The sequence below is a fragment of the Pygoscelis adeliae genome, unplaced genomic scaffold (assembly GCF_000699105.1).
Source record: "Pygoscelis adeliae isolate BGI_AS28 unplaced genomic scaffold, ASM69910v1 Scaffold75, whole genome shotgun sequence".
NCBI lineage: Eukaryota > Metazoa > Chordata > Aves > Sphenisciformes > Spheniscidae > Pygoscelis > Pygoscelis adeliae.
In genome coordinates this window covers 3,435,336-3,451,881 of record NW_008824772.1, presented here as the reverse complement: position 1 = coordinate 3,451,881, position 16,546 = coordinate 3,435,336, and the positions used below count along the sequence as shown (strand labels likewise).

The 16,546-nt window shown below is 36.9% G+C and overlaps 1 protein-coding gene across 1 annotated transcript in view; it reads left to right on the top strand.

The window, feature by feature from the left end:
• STXBP4 (syntaxin binding protein 4) overlaps positions 1 to 16,546 on the top strand; it is a 71,568-nt gene that overhangs the window by 38,752 nt on the left and 16,270 nt on the right. The window contains exon 21 of the mRNA XM_009323718.1: positions 16,140 to 16,197. Coding sequence (XP_009321993.1) covers positions 16,140 to 16,197 — 58 coding nt within the window. The remainder of the gene's footprint in view (positions 1 to 16,139; positions 16,198 to 16,546) is intronic.

Genomic DNA, 16,546 nt, shown 5'->3' with positions numbered 1-16,546 from the left:
GCCGTGCATCTTAAACTATTTTTTCCCATCACGTTGCTTTAATCTGTTGTCAGCCTGGGATCTGACACATGGCAATCATGCAGAAGTTCCCTGAAATGATCTCCAAATTAATATAGCTTCCAAAAATCCTACTTACCTTACTGATACTGATCTTGCAAGTCACAGTAGTCACTACACATTTGATTATGAAGATCTACAGGCAGAAGTTTAGTTGCCCAGTTTCTGTATTCATTTTCCTTGCATGCTGACTATCTATAAAAAGAAGACAATGGAAACTGCTGGTGGACAGCATCCATTAGTGCTCTTGATAGTTAAGTTGCTTTTGATTTTTGGATCACAGACAAAGTCTTACATCTCAGGCATTAAAAGCTGAAATATGGAATCTATCCATTTCGTCAGTTTAGGTTTTTTTAACTATATTACGGTCAATTGCCAAAACCATTCCATATTCAGCAAAGTGTTAGGTGTCGCTTCCCATTCTTTTGACGGTGTGGGTGGAACAAAGTTACAAGGCAGAGGAGCAAGTCTTCGCAAATAACAATTTTGCTATTTTGAGAAGAGCTAATATTGTTAAGTATTCATATTTGTTTTATTTATTTGTTGCAGCCCTGGTGTGTTTGTTTATTACAACAAAATTAATGCCATATATGTTACTGCTATTTTGTTCTTGAAATTAAAGATACAACAGTGCTATAATTTTGTACAGATAATGGGCTGTAGTTCATCAGGAGAGTTCTGCAAAAGTTGACATGTAAGCGTGGGCTGTTTTTCCCCCCCCTTTTTTGGTTTATGTCTGTACATCAAAATCCAGATGTAATTGTAACATGGGTAGGCATACCCTGGCTAACTTGACTTTTGTTTATTAGGCCAGTGATATTAAAGATGCATTTGCAGAGGCTGAATATCAAAATACGAGTCTTCTGTTGACCCCAAGAATATTGTCTGATTGCTAGTGTTCGCTGAAACTCCTGCTGCTCTGTCTTTTTATATTTTTAGTATCAGAAAGAGAAAATTATTTCCTGCAAGATCATCTTTGTGGGGACAATTCTGCATTGGGAGGATAGCATACTTCTAATATTCTTTCAGCTAATAAACTAGAACTGCACCTTTTCTTCTTTACTGGAAGAGCTGCTTGGGAAGGAGCAGCATAATGATATCTAAAGAGGTAACTCTGTGTAGTCATTGTTCTGGCAAGGCCATAAATATTTCAGTGAATTACTGAAATCAGAAATAGAAGAGACCTATTAAATTATACAATGTATATCCTGAACGCATCTGTGCATCTCCCGTTTTTAATAGGTTTTGACTAGCAAAAGAAATAAATCTTAAAATCAGTGCTGTATGCTTTAAAGATAAAAAGGTTGTGTTTGTCAATTAAACGTTTTCTGAGACAGTAAGTTGATTAGAAAATACTAATTTAGTGAAATTAAAATGTATTATTACTTTGAAACTTTCAACAACAACAACAAAAGAGGTGAGATCTCCCAAAAGAGAATTTATCAACTGTTTTATCCAGTGGAAAATTTCAGTTTTGCTAGTCCCTGAAGGTTGAAGATTTTTTCCTCAAAACAGAAATACTTAATGGGAGGGTAATTTCATTTTTGTAGAAAGTAATAATATTAAGTTATTAAATGAACTTTTTACTGTGGAATCTTTTCTGAGTTGTCATGTAAAAAAAAAAGATAAATCCCAGAATCACATTGATAATTTTGGAATATGACCTGGTCATCCGTGGCTCCTTCTGCTTGCAGAATCATGCTGAATTTTGAGCTCATGGGGACTGCTGTCTTTTGCCACAGAATATTGGCACTGTATTCCTCATGTAGCATCACAGCATTGTACCAAATGGTGTCAACTTCTCAAGAACAACGCTCCAAAATCCATTTTTCCTTACATAAGAGCAGGAGTAGGGGTGCGTGTAGCATGTCTTCCTGGCCTCCACAGAGTTCTGAAGTCAACATGAGACATAAAACTTCTTCCTTATGTAGCAGAAGCATCGCACAGTTTGTCTGGAATTCGGAATTTAGTTACTTTCTTGTTTGCTCAGTCTCATCTTGCAAAGACAACATATGGCAAGACAAGATAGAGCAAGACAGGAGCTTCATGCTGCTGCTGAATGCATCACTTGGTTTAGTCTCTGTGGGGCAGTGGTTTTCTGGTTTCCAGCTCTGCTCAATGGAGAACTTCACAGGCACTGGGAGCAGTTGTCTTCCCGTTCAACATGTGCTCTGGACTGTCGATCCCTGCTATCAACCACACGTGAGGGAGTGACACTATGCAGAAACAGTGGCTACTACGCAAACCGATAGTTTGCCCAAAAATTAAGGTAGCAAGAAATTTTATTATTTTTTATTAAATTGCAGAGTACCTGTATTTCTTTACTGATCTGAAAGCTTTGCTAGGGCAACACAGGAATATAGTTTGGGAATTGAAATAAAACTTAGTAATTTTCCTTTTACATCTTCAGTGATGTAAACTGAGAATAACCCTTGACTTAATTTTAATTGTTCCAATACATAACATCAAATGCACATGAGATGAGAAGTGGATCCCTTTTGTCCTGTAATATAGACATTGCTGAATTTTTGCCTTGTTCTGAAAATGAGTATGTTTCATAAAAAAATCGATAGCTTATCAGCAGCTCTTTAGATACACTGCAAATCAGATCACAATGAGAAGCCCAAAGGTGAAAAACTTATGTGCTTTCAGAAAAATTAAAATTCAAAGTTGCATAACAGGCAAAGTGGTTTCTATAATCCTCAGAAAAAAAATCCAAACATATTTAATACGATTTTACAAGGACACAGTCTAGAATTTAAAAGCTTATTGTACATAACTGTTTACTGTAGCAAGACTTTGAATTTTCTGCAAATCATTTAAATTTCCAATTTTGCCTGCATGGTAGATAAGAATGAAGAGTTGTAATTTTGACAGTGTACAAGTACTGTAATTTGAAAAGGAAAATCTATCCAAGAATTTTAAAATGTTTCATTGCAACAGAAAGGAAGCGTTCCACTTGAGAAATGTAAGAGTGTACAATTTTTAAAATATTTCCAATTCAAATTAAAATGAGCGTGCATGGATATTAAATTAAAAATGGAGCACTAGACCTGTGAGACAAGTCCATTCTTCAGTCTGTAAATCTAATATGATCTGCTTTATCTCTATCATTTGTACACCTTGATTAAAATTATTATCCCCGTTTTAAGGAGGAATTTGAGCCATGAAGCAGCTGACTCGCTCGCTCATTGGGGGAGGGGGGGAACGCAAGGATTTAACAGAACTCTCCTGAGTTAAATAAATTATTTTTTTTCTGACTAGGTGTCACGGCGATATTTCTTCCTGGAGAGTAACCTACTATTACTAGAATCTATTACAATATAGATAATATTCTTCTGCATTCTTAGATAGCGGTCAAGTTTGTTAGTGATTCATAAAAATACTTTGTTTCTGTTTTCTCATTACTGTTATGTTATATTTATGCAGTGCATTTTCATTGCACAAAAATGTCAGTTGGTGCCTTGACTCTGGAACAGTGTCAAGTAGCACCTGTACACAGTCCTACCCTCTTAAAGGCTTCATTAGAAAAGGAGAATGACTAATGAGGAAGCATAGACTTAGGAACAGAGACAGCCAGCATAGGCTCCCTTAAAGTTTGCTGAAAAAGTTTTACTGGTTTTGGTTTCTTGCCTTTTTTTATTGTAATTGCTCTATTTGGGCACTATATGTTTGATGCTATATTTCAGTGCTGCGTACTTGATCCGAATTAAATTTTTAATGCATGGTTATCCACATATTTCAAAGTAATGTAGAATTACAGCTGTGGTTTCCAAGCTGTAGTTTGTCAGCAGCCACTGAACCACAAAACTCTTAACTAATTTACAGCTTGTCTACAGAAATTTAGCACTTTTACATTCTTTTCAATTACAAGATTCATTATGATAATCTATGACAATTTTTGAGGGTGGGTAGCGATGCCTGACTCAAAACAATTTGAGACCACTGAGCTATAGCATCATCACTGCTGAAATAGCAATATTTAAGTGCATGCCTGTACTTAAAAGCAGTGCCTATAAAGTTACATAAATAAGGCCATGAAGCTAAATCAAGGTTGAACAGTTTATTAGAGAGATAGTAGACAGCAAAAAAACTGCCACAGTTTCACCTTTGGCTGTGTTCTTGTTGTTGTTGGTTTGGTTTGGTTTTAGTATTATTATTATTGGGGTGTGAGTTCAGGTGCTATCTGACAAGCCTAAAAAAACCATAGTATAAAGCCTGTTTCTTTGGCGAGGATTGGTTTGGTTTTACAATAAATACTTGGAAGGACACAAGTGAAGAGTTGTTTGGTACATAATATAATCAAAATATATTACACCTGTGAACGCAAGACATAAAAATGCCTTGCAAATGGGAAGCAGAAGTGTCTGCGTGTAATACAAATTATACAAAAGTTTAGAAAACTAGCACTCAGATAGTACTTTGCCACCAAGGAATCAGGAAAGATTTGCCTAGAAAGGACCTCCAGCAATTAGGTAGTGCATCCACCTGCCTCCAGCAACATGAATTATATCTACATTAATCCAAACAGGTATTTGTCTAGCATATTCCACAGCTTCTGTAGGCTAACTATTCCCATCCTTAATTATCTTTGCCATTAGAAAGCTTTTCTGTCGGACTAAATCCTCCTCATTGCAGTTTAAGCCCATTACTACTTGTCTTCATCCCTACTACTTTCCTCTTTGTGGCAGCTTTTAACGTATTTGAAGACCATATTGTGTCTCCACTCCATCTTCTGTTCCCCAAAATAAACGTAGTGATACCCGTTTGCTCATTTTTTCCTTACAGAGCATGTCTTCTAGCCATTTCGTCACCGTTGCGTTCTTCTGAATTCTCTCCAATTCATCAAAATTGTATTGAGTTCTGTAGCTGAGACCTTCCAGTGGGAGACAGAAATGGAGTAATAAGTTTGTTTGCTTTAATATATAGCACACCAGTCCTCAAATGGTGTTCCCTTTCCCTGGTAGCTTCATGTTACTTATTTGTATGAAGTTTGGGCTTTCCTGTACTTCAGAGCCTTTTCTGCTCAACCAAAGGCTAGCTAGCCATACCCCACTTGCTTTTGTGCAGCTGAAAATTCACACCTGGGGTAGTACTTTGCTTTTGTCTTTACTGAATTACACCTTATTTATTTCAAACATTTGATCCAGCTAGCCAAGCCCTTACAAAATTCTAATCCTGTTTTTCAATGACATTTCAAAGAAATGTCCATTTACGAATGGGTTTTAAATCCTGAATTATCCCTTAGGTCTCCTTACTTGGACTAAAATCACATTTTGTTGAATGTGAGTGAGGAATGACATTGTTTTCACCTAACTGGTCTTACTTGCGTGTATTGTTACAGGACCTAGAAATTAGACCACACTTGTTTAATTTGATGTCCGAGAATCAGAACATTACAACTTGTAATTATGTACAAGCAGAGAAGCTAGATAAAAGGTGACACTAATAAGGATGGAATAATTTTATAGCCTGATCACATTTAAAAAATCTATTTAAAGTATCAATTATTAACAAGTTGCTAGCTAATTTGTTGGTGATTGAGCATGTATGTTATTCCCAATGTTTCACAGCAAGGAAAAAGACAATTCAATGTCTAAAGCCTGTATTTAAGACAGTTCTTTAATGTGACCTAGATTTCAGAACTCTGTTGTTGCTGCTAGAAAAGCAATTTATTCTCTCTCCATTCACTTACCTTTAATGAGAAAAGATGAGTCAGCTTTTGAATAGGCGCTGTCTGTACTGACTTTCAAATCAAAACATTTTAATAATGAAAAACAAGTGATATTATTATACCTTAAAATGCAGATGAGCTAACTAGATTAGTGCAGTCTCGTTAGGTTAATTTCCAGCACCTCTGAAGGAAGACTTCATTAAAGAGCAGACCTTTAAAAGTCTATGGACTCATTTAGTTCATGCGGTGGCCCCACTATGAAAAAATTAATTGACTTTGTGCCTCTTCCCATACAAGTTGTACTTGCTCTTGGTAACTATGGAGACTGAAGTCAAAACTCTCTGGAACCAACAATTTTACTGGATGGTAAATACTTCCTAAATTGTCCCTCTATTAATTTCTGTTGACATAACGTTTAGAATTTTAGTATATTAATCCTTAGTTATAGTATGAGGTTTTGACATGAGGGGGGGGAAAAACCTTCCGAATTTTGTAGCATGGAGATGCAAATTGCTCACAGTCAGAGGAAATACGCAGGTGAGACAGGAATTGAACCTTGAGGTCTCAATCCCAGATCAGTGTCTCCAACTCACGGCTGGCATCCCTCTTTTAATTCACAAGCGCAGTTCAGTCAGCTGGTCGTCGGGAGAGGTGGGTGACCTGGTGTCTCTCTGTGGGTATGTATGTCTGCACATATGTCACATCCCTGTATGTCAGGGAGCAACTGTCTCATTATTTCAAATACCAAAAAATAAAGCAACCATTACAGTATGGAGCTGAACCAAAGGAGTTGTGCGTACTTCCGTGCAGTTAATGCCGAGTTAATTTTCTGTGGCTACACAACTATGAGCATCCTGAGAAAGCTGGATTAAAGCTGGGGGGGGGATGATCAGACCTTTGTTTCGAATGTCAATGTATGCTAAAGCTATCAGTGCTCATCTTGTCTAAGAGGGTTGGTATGCTTCTCTGTCAGTTCCTTCAGTTGTCACATTTTTTCACTTTTTTTCAGTAGGTAGGAGTGAGAAGCTGAGGGCTAGCAGAGTTACTTAGACATACATGGTGCACAAGTGTGATAATTTAAATGGAAAGTACAGAGAAAGTTGATTGCCAAGAGCGATATAGGAAGCTTTTTAAAAGTATATTTTAAGGAGAATTTGCAAGAGGAAAACATAATTGCTTGGTGCTTATGAAGGAGACCTAAATGAGGTACAAAATGTATGTAAGTCTCATAGTAGATCTATTACCTCATGCCATAAAGCACATGTATCATTAACCGGGAGTTAAGGACGGAGATTTTGCCTTACGTTACTGATTGCTATGGGTATTATGTTTGAATCCTTTACAGTTAAGGTAAAATAACGTACGCTAATTTAGGCACATGGTGCATTGTTTCTTTTTCTTCAGATTTATAACAAAAAAGGAAAGGTATCTATCCTAGTTTCTAAGAACTTGACCTTTTTTTTTTTTAAATATGCTGGCTTTAAAGTCATGTCCGCCTGTAAATAAAACCCTTCTTTTATTTATGTGTAGCTGCAGCCTTTTTTGTAACAGGCTAAAAGGATATCTTGTGTTAGTGTATTTTTACAATTCTTGCTTCAAAAGGAAAAAAGTATTATTACTTTGGTCTGTACTTACTGTGAAATGAGCTCAGTAGAGAGTAGTTCTGTGTCTCTCAATTGTAGGTGGTTCATGCCAGCCCCCTGTGCAGTTTAATTTCATCATCAGTGCAAAAAAGTAAGCTATTACTTAGCAAGAAAGGCATATCATGTAATAGTATTGCTTTTTAAATCTCAGACAATTTCTGATCAATTCTAATTTTAGACAGTCATTTTAATTTGTTACCAATGAATGCTTTCTGATTAAACTTATATTTGACAATCACATGCGTCAGTGAGCAATGTGAGATGACAGTGATGGATGTGGGTGGATAGCACAATAGATGGTGACAAGAGAAGTTGATCCAGTAAGAAAAGGAGGAGACGGATGAATTCCGGAATAGAGAGTAATCAGGGAGCAAGAGGGTAGGGAAACTGAGGAAAAATTAAATGGTTTAGAGCTGGGCCATACAGTGAAGTATTCCAGGCTATTCCTGATTACCTAGTCCTGGTGGTGAGGGCCCTGTGTGCAGAGGCTGGTATTTCTGGAATAAGAATGTGTTATTCCAGATTCTTTTTAATTAGCTGAAAGTGGATTGTACCAATTCAGAACAAGAATGTTCTCAAGAGAGTACTTACATCTATGAATTTAACTTTTTTTTTTAGCCTACATGGCATTTGTGTAGCATTCCCCAGTTATGGACCATTTCTCTGATTTTATAATGAATAATGTGTTTCCTGTCTTCTCTTCAGCAGTTCGAGATCCGTAGGTATAAACAAAATGAATTTCAAATTAACTTATGCAAATATTCCTCAAAAATTACTTTGTAAATTGTAGTGCATTCAATCAGCAATGGAAATAATAATGTGTTCCTGATCAATCACAAACAGACAGCATCATGTTAACAGTCAATACTGGAAGACTGTAGAAAAAAGCCTGCAATTAATTCATAGAAGGGAGTATTTTTTTTAAAGCTGGGTAAGACTGAAAAAAATGTAACGGGGAACACGCTTACCATTTTTAAGACCTCATCAGGCAGCACTACTACCTATATGCTCCTAGGGTACTGTATTTCTCTTCCTGTGTCACTAATTGAGACTCTGTTATTGGAGCCTTTAACAGTAAAATAAAATATCTTTGAGTTGGCAAACTAAAGCAGATGGGAGCCACTAGAGGATAAGGAGCATGGGTATGATTTTTTTTTTTTCTTTCTTTGCAGCCTTCTGTGAAAGAGGTAGATTTCTGCATTCTGCAGTTTTCTGATTTTCTGTGTTGCCTCCGCCTTATCCACAGATTCTTCAATCACAATAAAGAAAGGAATTCGGGGGGGTTGGTCACTGCATTCTTATGTATTTTCACTGGACAGCCAGTAGCATTTTAGTAAGAAGCAGTGTAGGTGAAAAATACAAAAATAATTGTCAGATAATCAGTACATTAAATGCATTTTAAAAAGCAAATAATATGAGCCAGTAGATTATGCAAAATTCAATGTTTTGTCAGAATGAGCTAGTCTTGAACTCCTCTCTGCTTTCATTATCCCTTACCTTTGAGGGCTTGCGCTTTCCTGACATAATGACTAGACAAACGTATTACACTGATGACCAAAATACCTGTAATGTTGCAGGACGTGCTGCTTAATGGTATCTTGGCCTCCTCAAAATAGATTGTTGAACTTCGACTATCAAATGTGTGGTATGTGAAAAGGCATTGTAAGCCATTTGCAAGCCAATATTGATTGTATTATAAACATACTGAAATAACAAGTTATGTTTTTCAATGTGATTAGTTAAATAACTCTTTTTTTCTGAAAGGTGATTACATTACACAAATAAGAATGATTAGTAGTACCTTGAATTCCTTTCATGTCAGCATTTCAAGGAGTGCAGTTTTTCTTCGGCTTTTTGTGTGCTTCAAGATGTTCCCAGTTTCACGTCAGTAGTTGGTGTAGATGCTCAGATTCTAGCCTGTGACTGTAGGTAATGGCATGAATCTTCTGGTTTACCTCTGGGTAAAAGGAGGATTTATCCACAAGTCGATGGTTGGTTGTTTTTTTTTTGTCGGTTGCTGGTGGCTTGTTTACCTTCCCTGTTTTCACAAAAGTCTGTATCTTCTCCAGCGTACCTTAGAAGAACAGCTTCCATTTGGTGAAGTGGACAGCTCAGTACTTAATTTGCTGTACTCTTTCCATTCCCTTTAAAAGTCAGAATGTTTTATAGAGATGTTCATAGAATCATTAAGGTTGGAAGAGACCTCTAGAATCATCGAGTCCAACCGTCAACCCAACACCCCCATGCCCACTAAACCATGTCCCTCAGCGCCTCATCTACCCGTCTTTTAAATACCTCCAGGGATGGTGACTCAACCCCTTCCCTGGGCAGTTGTTGTGAAGTACGTACTGCAAGCTCCGGTGACTTCTGCCATTTCTGTATAGTTGGTTGTACGCATTCGATTGCCATCAACTAAGCAGAAGAAGGTGTTTTATTGCCCTTGTTAAGTGTGTTGGGCTTATGTTGTACTTTCACTACTAAGCTCCTGCATGGATAAAAACGAGCGTCGGCTAGACTGTTTGCTTCTCATTATAATGACAGTCTAAATTACTTGGATCCTACAGCACCTAAAACTTTACTTGAAAGGAGAATATTAGTCTTTATTTGAAAAATATGTAGTTTTGGATTTTTGTCATATTTCCAACATTCAGTTTCTGAAAAGGTACATTTTTTAAGCAGTGTTTCAGGAAGATAATTCTTTATCCGTCTTGAAGACACATAGCAGCAACCTCATTGCTCGGGTGACTGTAGCTCTCCCTCACTTCTGAAGAACGTAAGTGCATGTGCTGGGCAGGGTTTGTTCTAAATTTGGCATTCCTTATTTGTTAGGCAGGAGAGCAATACGTCTACAGTAATATCTGATCACAGTTACTGATGGGAGGTCATTCTTACTGCCTTCAATTAGTCAGTTGACTGGTCATTGTTCACATGTTGCAATTTCTGTTGTATCCATACTGTGTCTAATTAACTGTACCAAGTTATTCACAGACAAGTATTAGAACAGAAGAAAAACATTTATAACAGTTTGTAAGATCTTTATGGTCATTTTGAAATTAAAGTTGATCATGTAACTCTTCAGCATGAGAAGCAAACTATAACTCTCATTCTAAATTGTAACTTGATATGATGTAATTGTTTTAACAGAGATTAATGAGTTTGCCAACAAAGATGGGTCAATATCTTATGATTAATAAGAAATGGGAAAACACAAAGTCATCTTGCACCATGCCCTGAATATCCAAAGTGAGAAAAATATTTTTCCTGAAGCATGGTTTCTAGGAACAAGACTGAAAGGAGACAAGCCAATCTGCCCATCATACTCTAAATTAGCATAAATTTCAGATGCTAGTATTTCCCAGATGTCTCCACTTGAAAACTACTTGCTCCTTCTTTGTTTTACTAAATCATCAACAACAAAAGAAAAAGAACAACTTCTTTAAAATGGAATTTGATATGTGAAAGGAAGGAATGGAATGTCCTCTTAGCAGAGTATTATTCATAAAATGAAACACATTTGATTGTGGGAAGAGCACTTGAAATGGTGGAAAGAATTAAGTGGCACACAAGCAAATGCCAGAAGTGCATACTCACTTCTGAAAGCTGTTTTTCTGAACCTGAGTTTCTAGAGTTAATTCACAAATAAGCAGTAAAATACAGTATATATTATTGACAGCCTCAAAAAATAGAGGGCCATTTTATGCCTGCGTGCCTTTGAACACACTCGACAAACAAGGCTGGATATTTCTCCATTAATTTTTCTTTAGCTGTGTCAAATTGCGAAACTCACGGAGGAGTTCCTCTGCCGATCTCGCATCATATGATACCTCCAGTCTCGTATCTGGGATATCCCCGTATTCCAGTAGCACTCAGGAGTCCAAGACCAGCAAGTCAGATCTTCAGTTTTCCATCCTCTGCATTGCCTAGATAGCTCAAAGAGAAGAGCCAAAGGCACTGGGGATCTTAACGAACAGATTTTGCATTATTATTGAGGCCACATGAGGAAGGCTTAGGTGTTGATAAGAGCTGAATTGGTGGATATTGAAAAGAGATCAGAATTCAAAACCGCATTTATCAAGTGATGGAGAAAACTGTTTATAATGTCCTTTAGCAAATCTTGTATATCAGAAATCCTTTTAGCAGGTAATTCCTATTTCTTAAGAAACTTCATCATTTTTGAGTATCTAATATTAAATATAAATAAATTATAAGGAGGTAAATAAAGGGTAGTTCTGAGCTAGCTCATGCTTTCTTACTTAAAAAAATATGTATAACTGGAAAAGTCAAGCTAGGTAAAAGGATATGTAAAAAAAGACATCCTCATTTCTGTTGTTGGTCAAAGAATGAGTTCATGGTGAAACTAAATACTTGTACTATGCGGCTTTGGAATTCCAGACAGATATTACATCCCTTAAGCTTGATACTTCATATTAATTCCAGACGAAGTGGTTTAACGAGATTGTTTAGCCCTGGCAGGAAACGGGTTGTAGCCAGGCATCCTTTTTACGGCGGATGACAAAGCTGCGAACGCCGCTGGAAATAAGTTTATGCTTCACAAAAGAGTTTTTAGGGTGAGATTGCCACCTCTGGTAGGCAGCTATCCCTAAGCAGTCTTTTCAAATTCATCAATAATATTTGTGTGACTGTGCATAATGGAAGCAGGGTTTTAAAGTCTGGCCTTAAGGCCAAAGTAAAGCACTTAAGGACGTACTTACCTTGAAGCATCTAAATAGTCCCACTTTGGCCAAATCTAGATAGAATCCTAGTGAACAGTAAATTTTTTAACAATTCTTACTATAGTCTCTGAATCTCTCATTTCCTTCGAGTAATTTTGTCAGAAAACAAGAAAAATGAAACGTTTTGGACTGCAGCGTTTAGATGTTAGGGAAATAACTGTCAGTTTTGAGACAACTGAATATTCATGCTATGGTATCTGCTTTTATTAGTTTCATCTGCTGATCTGCACATTTCTTTTGCTTTAATATTTTTTAACTAACTTACTGGAAAAAAACCACCCAACTACATGACTGCACAGTTTCTAGGTTTGATAACTGCCCAGTAAAATGAGGTTTTTTCCTAATGTCTGTATTTCCCCCCTTCTTCCTTTAGGGACATACTTTGATGATTATGCTGTGTGCAGCTTTTATTGAGGGACAGTATATGCATTCTGCCTTGGAAACAGTAGGCAAAACCTTCAAGGTCTGTCGCTTCATCCAAGTTTATGATTTGGGCTGACGTTTATCCTTCTACTTACCGCAACCAGCCAAGTATCAATGCTGGTGCGTTTCCTTTGTCCTGTTAACCCAAGGAATGACAAAGATCGATGAGATCCACACTTTATCAAGTATCAGGAAAATTTCGACTGCCCAAGGGTTTCATTTCCTTTCTGCTTTATATAATGTTAACTTCACAACAGTGGTTATCACAGCAGGCATCTTGCAGCTGAGGAGGCAGTCAGTCACCGGGGATACTGCCTTGCCGCTCTGTGACCAGCTGCCACACTACCGGTACACATACAACAGCAAGTTGTTTGTTGATTTTCTTTTTCGCATAGAATTATAGAAATCTCTTTTGCATTAACCCTAATTAAATGCATATGCTCAGAACAAAATAATGGTAGGTTATAATGTATTTTGGCTAACATGCACTCTCTCAGGAGACTATTTATTCTAGTTGGGCAAAGGATGCTTTGGACTGTATCCCTTTCTTTTGCATGCGTAATTACTTTTGCAGTTTTACCTTTTCTTTACCTTGCAGAAGAGAAACAATCACAAATATTTGAATAGCAAGAAGCCCTGTATTTTCTGCTGAAATTATTTTTAAATATTGTAAATCTGTAATTTTTTTAAGATGATAGATGCAGACAACTGCAACCAAGATACATTATTTATGAAGTTTCATCAAAGACTGTAGCAATTCACAGAAGAAATGATAAATATGTAGGAAACCTAAGAGTTTATACAGGCTAAATCCTGTATCTTTCAGACTATGTTTCTGACTGTTTGAGCTCCTTTACCTCCCATTTACTCCAGGTGAGATCTTACCAGTCTTGCAAAGCAAGTCCTAGGACAGGCAACAAATCTGACCCTGGAGGGTGTGAAAAAAATAGAGCACGAGGAAGTAGATGAACTTATGAATGATTCATGGAGAAAATGAGCTTGAAGGAAGTGAAGATGATGTCTAGGGAAATACGATGCAAAACATGAGAAGCCTCCTGGCTACCATGGGAAATACCAAGAAATATAAGTACAAATCTAACAGTGAAGGAAAGGAGTAAAGGGAACAGCAGGGAGAAAATAGTGGAGAAAGAGTAGAAATGTGGAAAATAAAGGCATTAAAAAAACCTACAGATGTAGTTGGAACTTTGAAGCATATGAAGAGTGGATAGGATATGCAATCCAATGCATATAAAGTCAAAAAGGCAAATAAAGCTGTGGAGATATCTCCAGAGTTTCATTTATAAGTTACAAACGTATTCAGTGTTTTTGAAAAGTATAGTCTTCGTGGTTAAGACAAGAATACAGAGCGTCAGTTGTTATTGCTACCTACGTACCGTTCTTCATGTAGAAGGAAAAAAAAAAAGACATAATTTTAATCAAATTACTAGTGGAAAAAAGTGTAATTTTCACTGATGAATGAAACAGGTGATGTAGGGGATCCATGTAAGCACAGAGCAGATGCCGAGGTTTTATTCATAATTGAGCAAATCCGTTGTCATGTATTTTGGATATGAATGTTGCATGCAGGAATGAGGAAAGGCCAGGGCAGATGGAAGCAACTGAAGGATGAATCCAATTGCCACTTAAATCATTAGAAAATATCCATGTTCAGTAAAGGTCCCATCTTTTATGGGAGAGGAAGGAAGAACTAGTGATCGCGTCTAGCATATTTATAACTTAAAACATCCTTTTCTTCCTTCCTTCATTGGAGTCAGAGCCTGAAACTGATACGCAGCGACTACCTTGTATTTAAAGGGAAGTAGCTGTGGATTATTCTCTCTCAAAGGTAGTAGGTGCCATGTTTTGAGGAACAGATTATATAGGTCTGTGCTAAATTGAAAATGGAAGAAGCCTGAGATAAGTGACTAATACGGGGTAAGAGTGAACGGAAAAAATTAATCCAATGTGCTTTTTGCTTTTCAAGTTGTACTAAACAGTCATGGTGCTGTTCTGCAATTAGCAATTCTCAAGTTCTTGAATTCTGGAGTTTTAGTAGACTTACTTGTTGCTCTTCACTTGGTGCCTACAGGTATAATTACTTCTCAGATGGTTTGTACCTGCTTCACTGTGCCAAGTCATGATTCCGTAGCTGTAATGAACTCTGTTTATCTTTGAGAACTGAAGTTACCCCTTTCCAGATTTTTAAGAAGTAAGGACCACGCTAGAGACAAAGGTGTGATGGTGGAAGAACAGAGAAGGAGCCTTTCAAGAAAGAACTGCCAAAAAAATTTATGTTTGCACTTAGGGCATGCCTTGGTATGAAGCAGCTTTCAAAGATCATACGGCGCGTGCAGTCCAGCACGTTCTCCAAATAGAAGTTTTAAATCTAAAGCAGGCTCGCAGATGGTTCTAATGAGCTGGTCTTTGAGATACACTGCGACTTGAACAAAAACAGTTTAACCCCTAAGACACTAACATTTTGAGATGACTTTCAAACTAAAGCACTTGCAGAACAGTTTTTCATGCATATTTTAATTTTATATAAATTTCTAGTCTCCAAAAAAGGGAGCTTTTTCAGGACCTTGCATTTTCCTTTATATACATTACAGTACCACAAAAGCAAGCATCAGGAGCATTTTTGCACATTGACTGGTGCTTCTTTCTCCAGCCCTTTTCAACCTCTACTAACGTTTGGTTTTGAACAAATAGTAATAAAAAAGGTAAAGGTTTCCTATGAAAATTTAATTTTTAAAGTGATATAGTATAGTATCTTACTGAAAATATTACTCATCATTCCCATGGATGGGACTTTCAAACTAAGAACAAAGTCCAAGGTTGAGTTTTTAAGACTAGCGTGACTGATAATTACAAAAGGGGAAGAGAGAGCGCAGTTTCTTAGTGTGTGTAAAAATGGCACCCTTTCAGAATTATTTATTTTAATTTATGCTAAACTTTTCAGTATTAAATACTTTAACTCCCAGAAACATTACTGTAGTGCACAAAATTAAGCAATGCATTTAGTCAATTAACCTTTGTCAGGATACGTAGACATAGATAAGTGTATATACGAATATCTGTACATATTTTCTCTGAATCTGTCTCTAAGTGCCTTGGAGTTTGTGTCTGAATTCCCAAAGAATTATGTATAAACACAAAAGTTGGTGATAAACCAAACAGCAGCGGATTTCATTCTGCCCAGACTTCTACCTCTTACAGTTATTAGCATCTGTATGTAACAGCTGTAAGAACAGACCGCAGCAGACCACAGGCACGGGGGGGGGTTTGGTCACTTCATGTAGGTGTAAATTACAATAAAAAGTTCAAAAAGAGTTAAGTGCTACACTCTAATTTGACCAGACTGTCAGCTTCTACAAGAGAAATGCTAGTACTAAAAGTATCATGAAATGGTTTATAGCTTTGTAGCACAGCAAATATTTATTAAATTGTATTGTTTATATTATTGTCTATTGCCAAAATAGCAAGAATTCATTTATAATCTTTTTATGACATGGTTTGAAATTACAGCGTTCTAACTTACACCATTTCAAAACTATGTTCCTTGTGTCACCTAAGCTTTGAGAGACATCTTATTTCTTCATTTCATCTTAGGTCTGCCTTACGGATGGGAAGAAGCTTATACAGCAGATGGAATCAAATACTTTATCAAGTGAGTAGTTCTGGGGGAAAATGGGTCAGCGTTGAAATAAAAGCACATCAAACTAAGCACATTTTTAAACCTAGAACGAATGGAAAAACGAGTAAAATAACAAAAGCTGCCATATATTTTATATACATCTGTATTACCAACATCACTTGTTCTTTTCTGGTTTTTTGTGACTTCACTGTCCAAAGGGTCCTAGAGGGCTTAGTCACAAATCCAACTGAAATTCAGTGAGAACTGTCTCTCTCAATCCTTCAGATGTCTCTGAAAACCCTAGTCTACAATGTTGAGACCTTCCCCAGTTACATGTTTGACCCTATAATGGACCCAGGAGATAAAGGGGGAAAAAATCTTA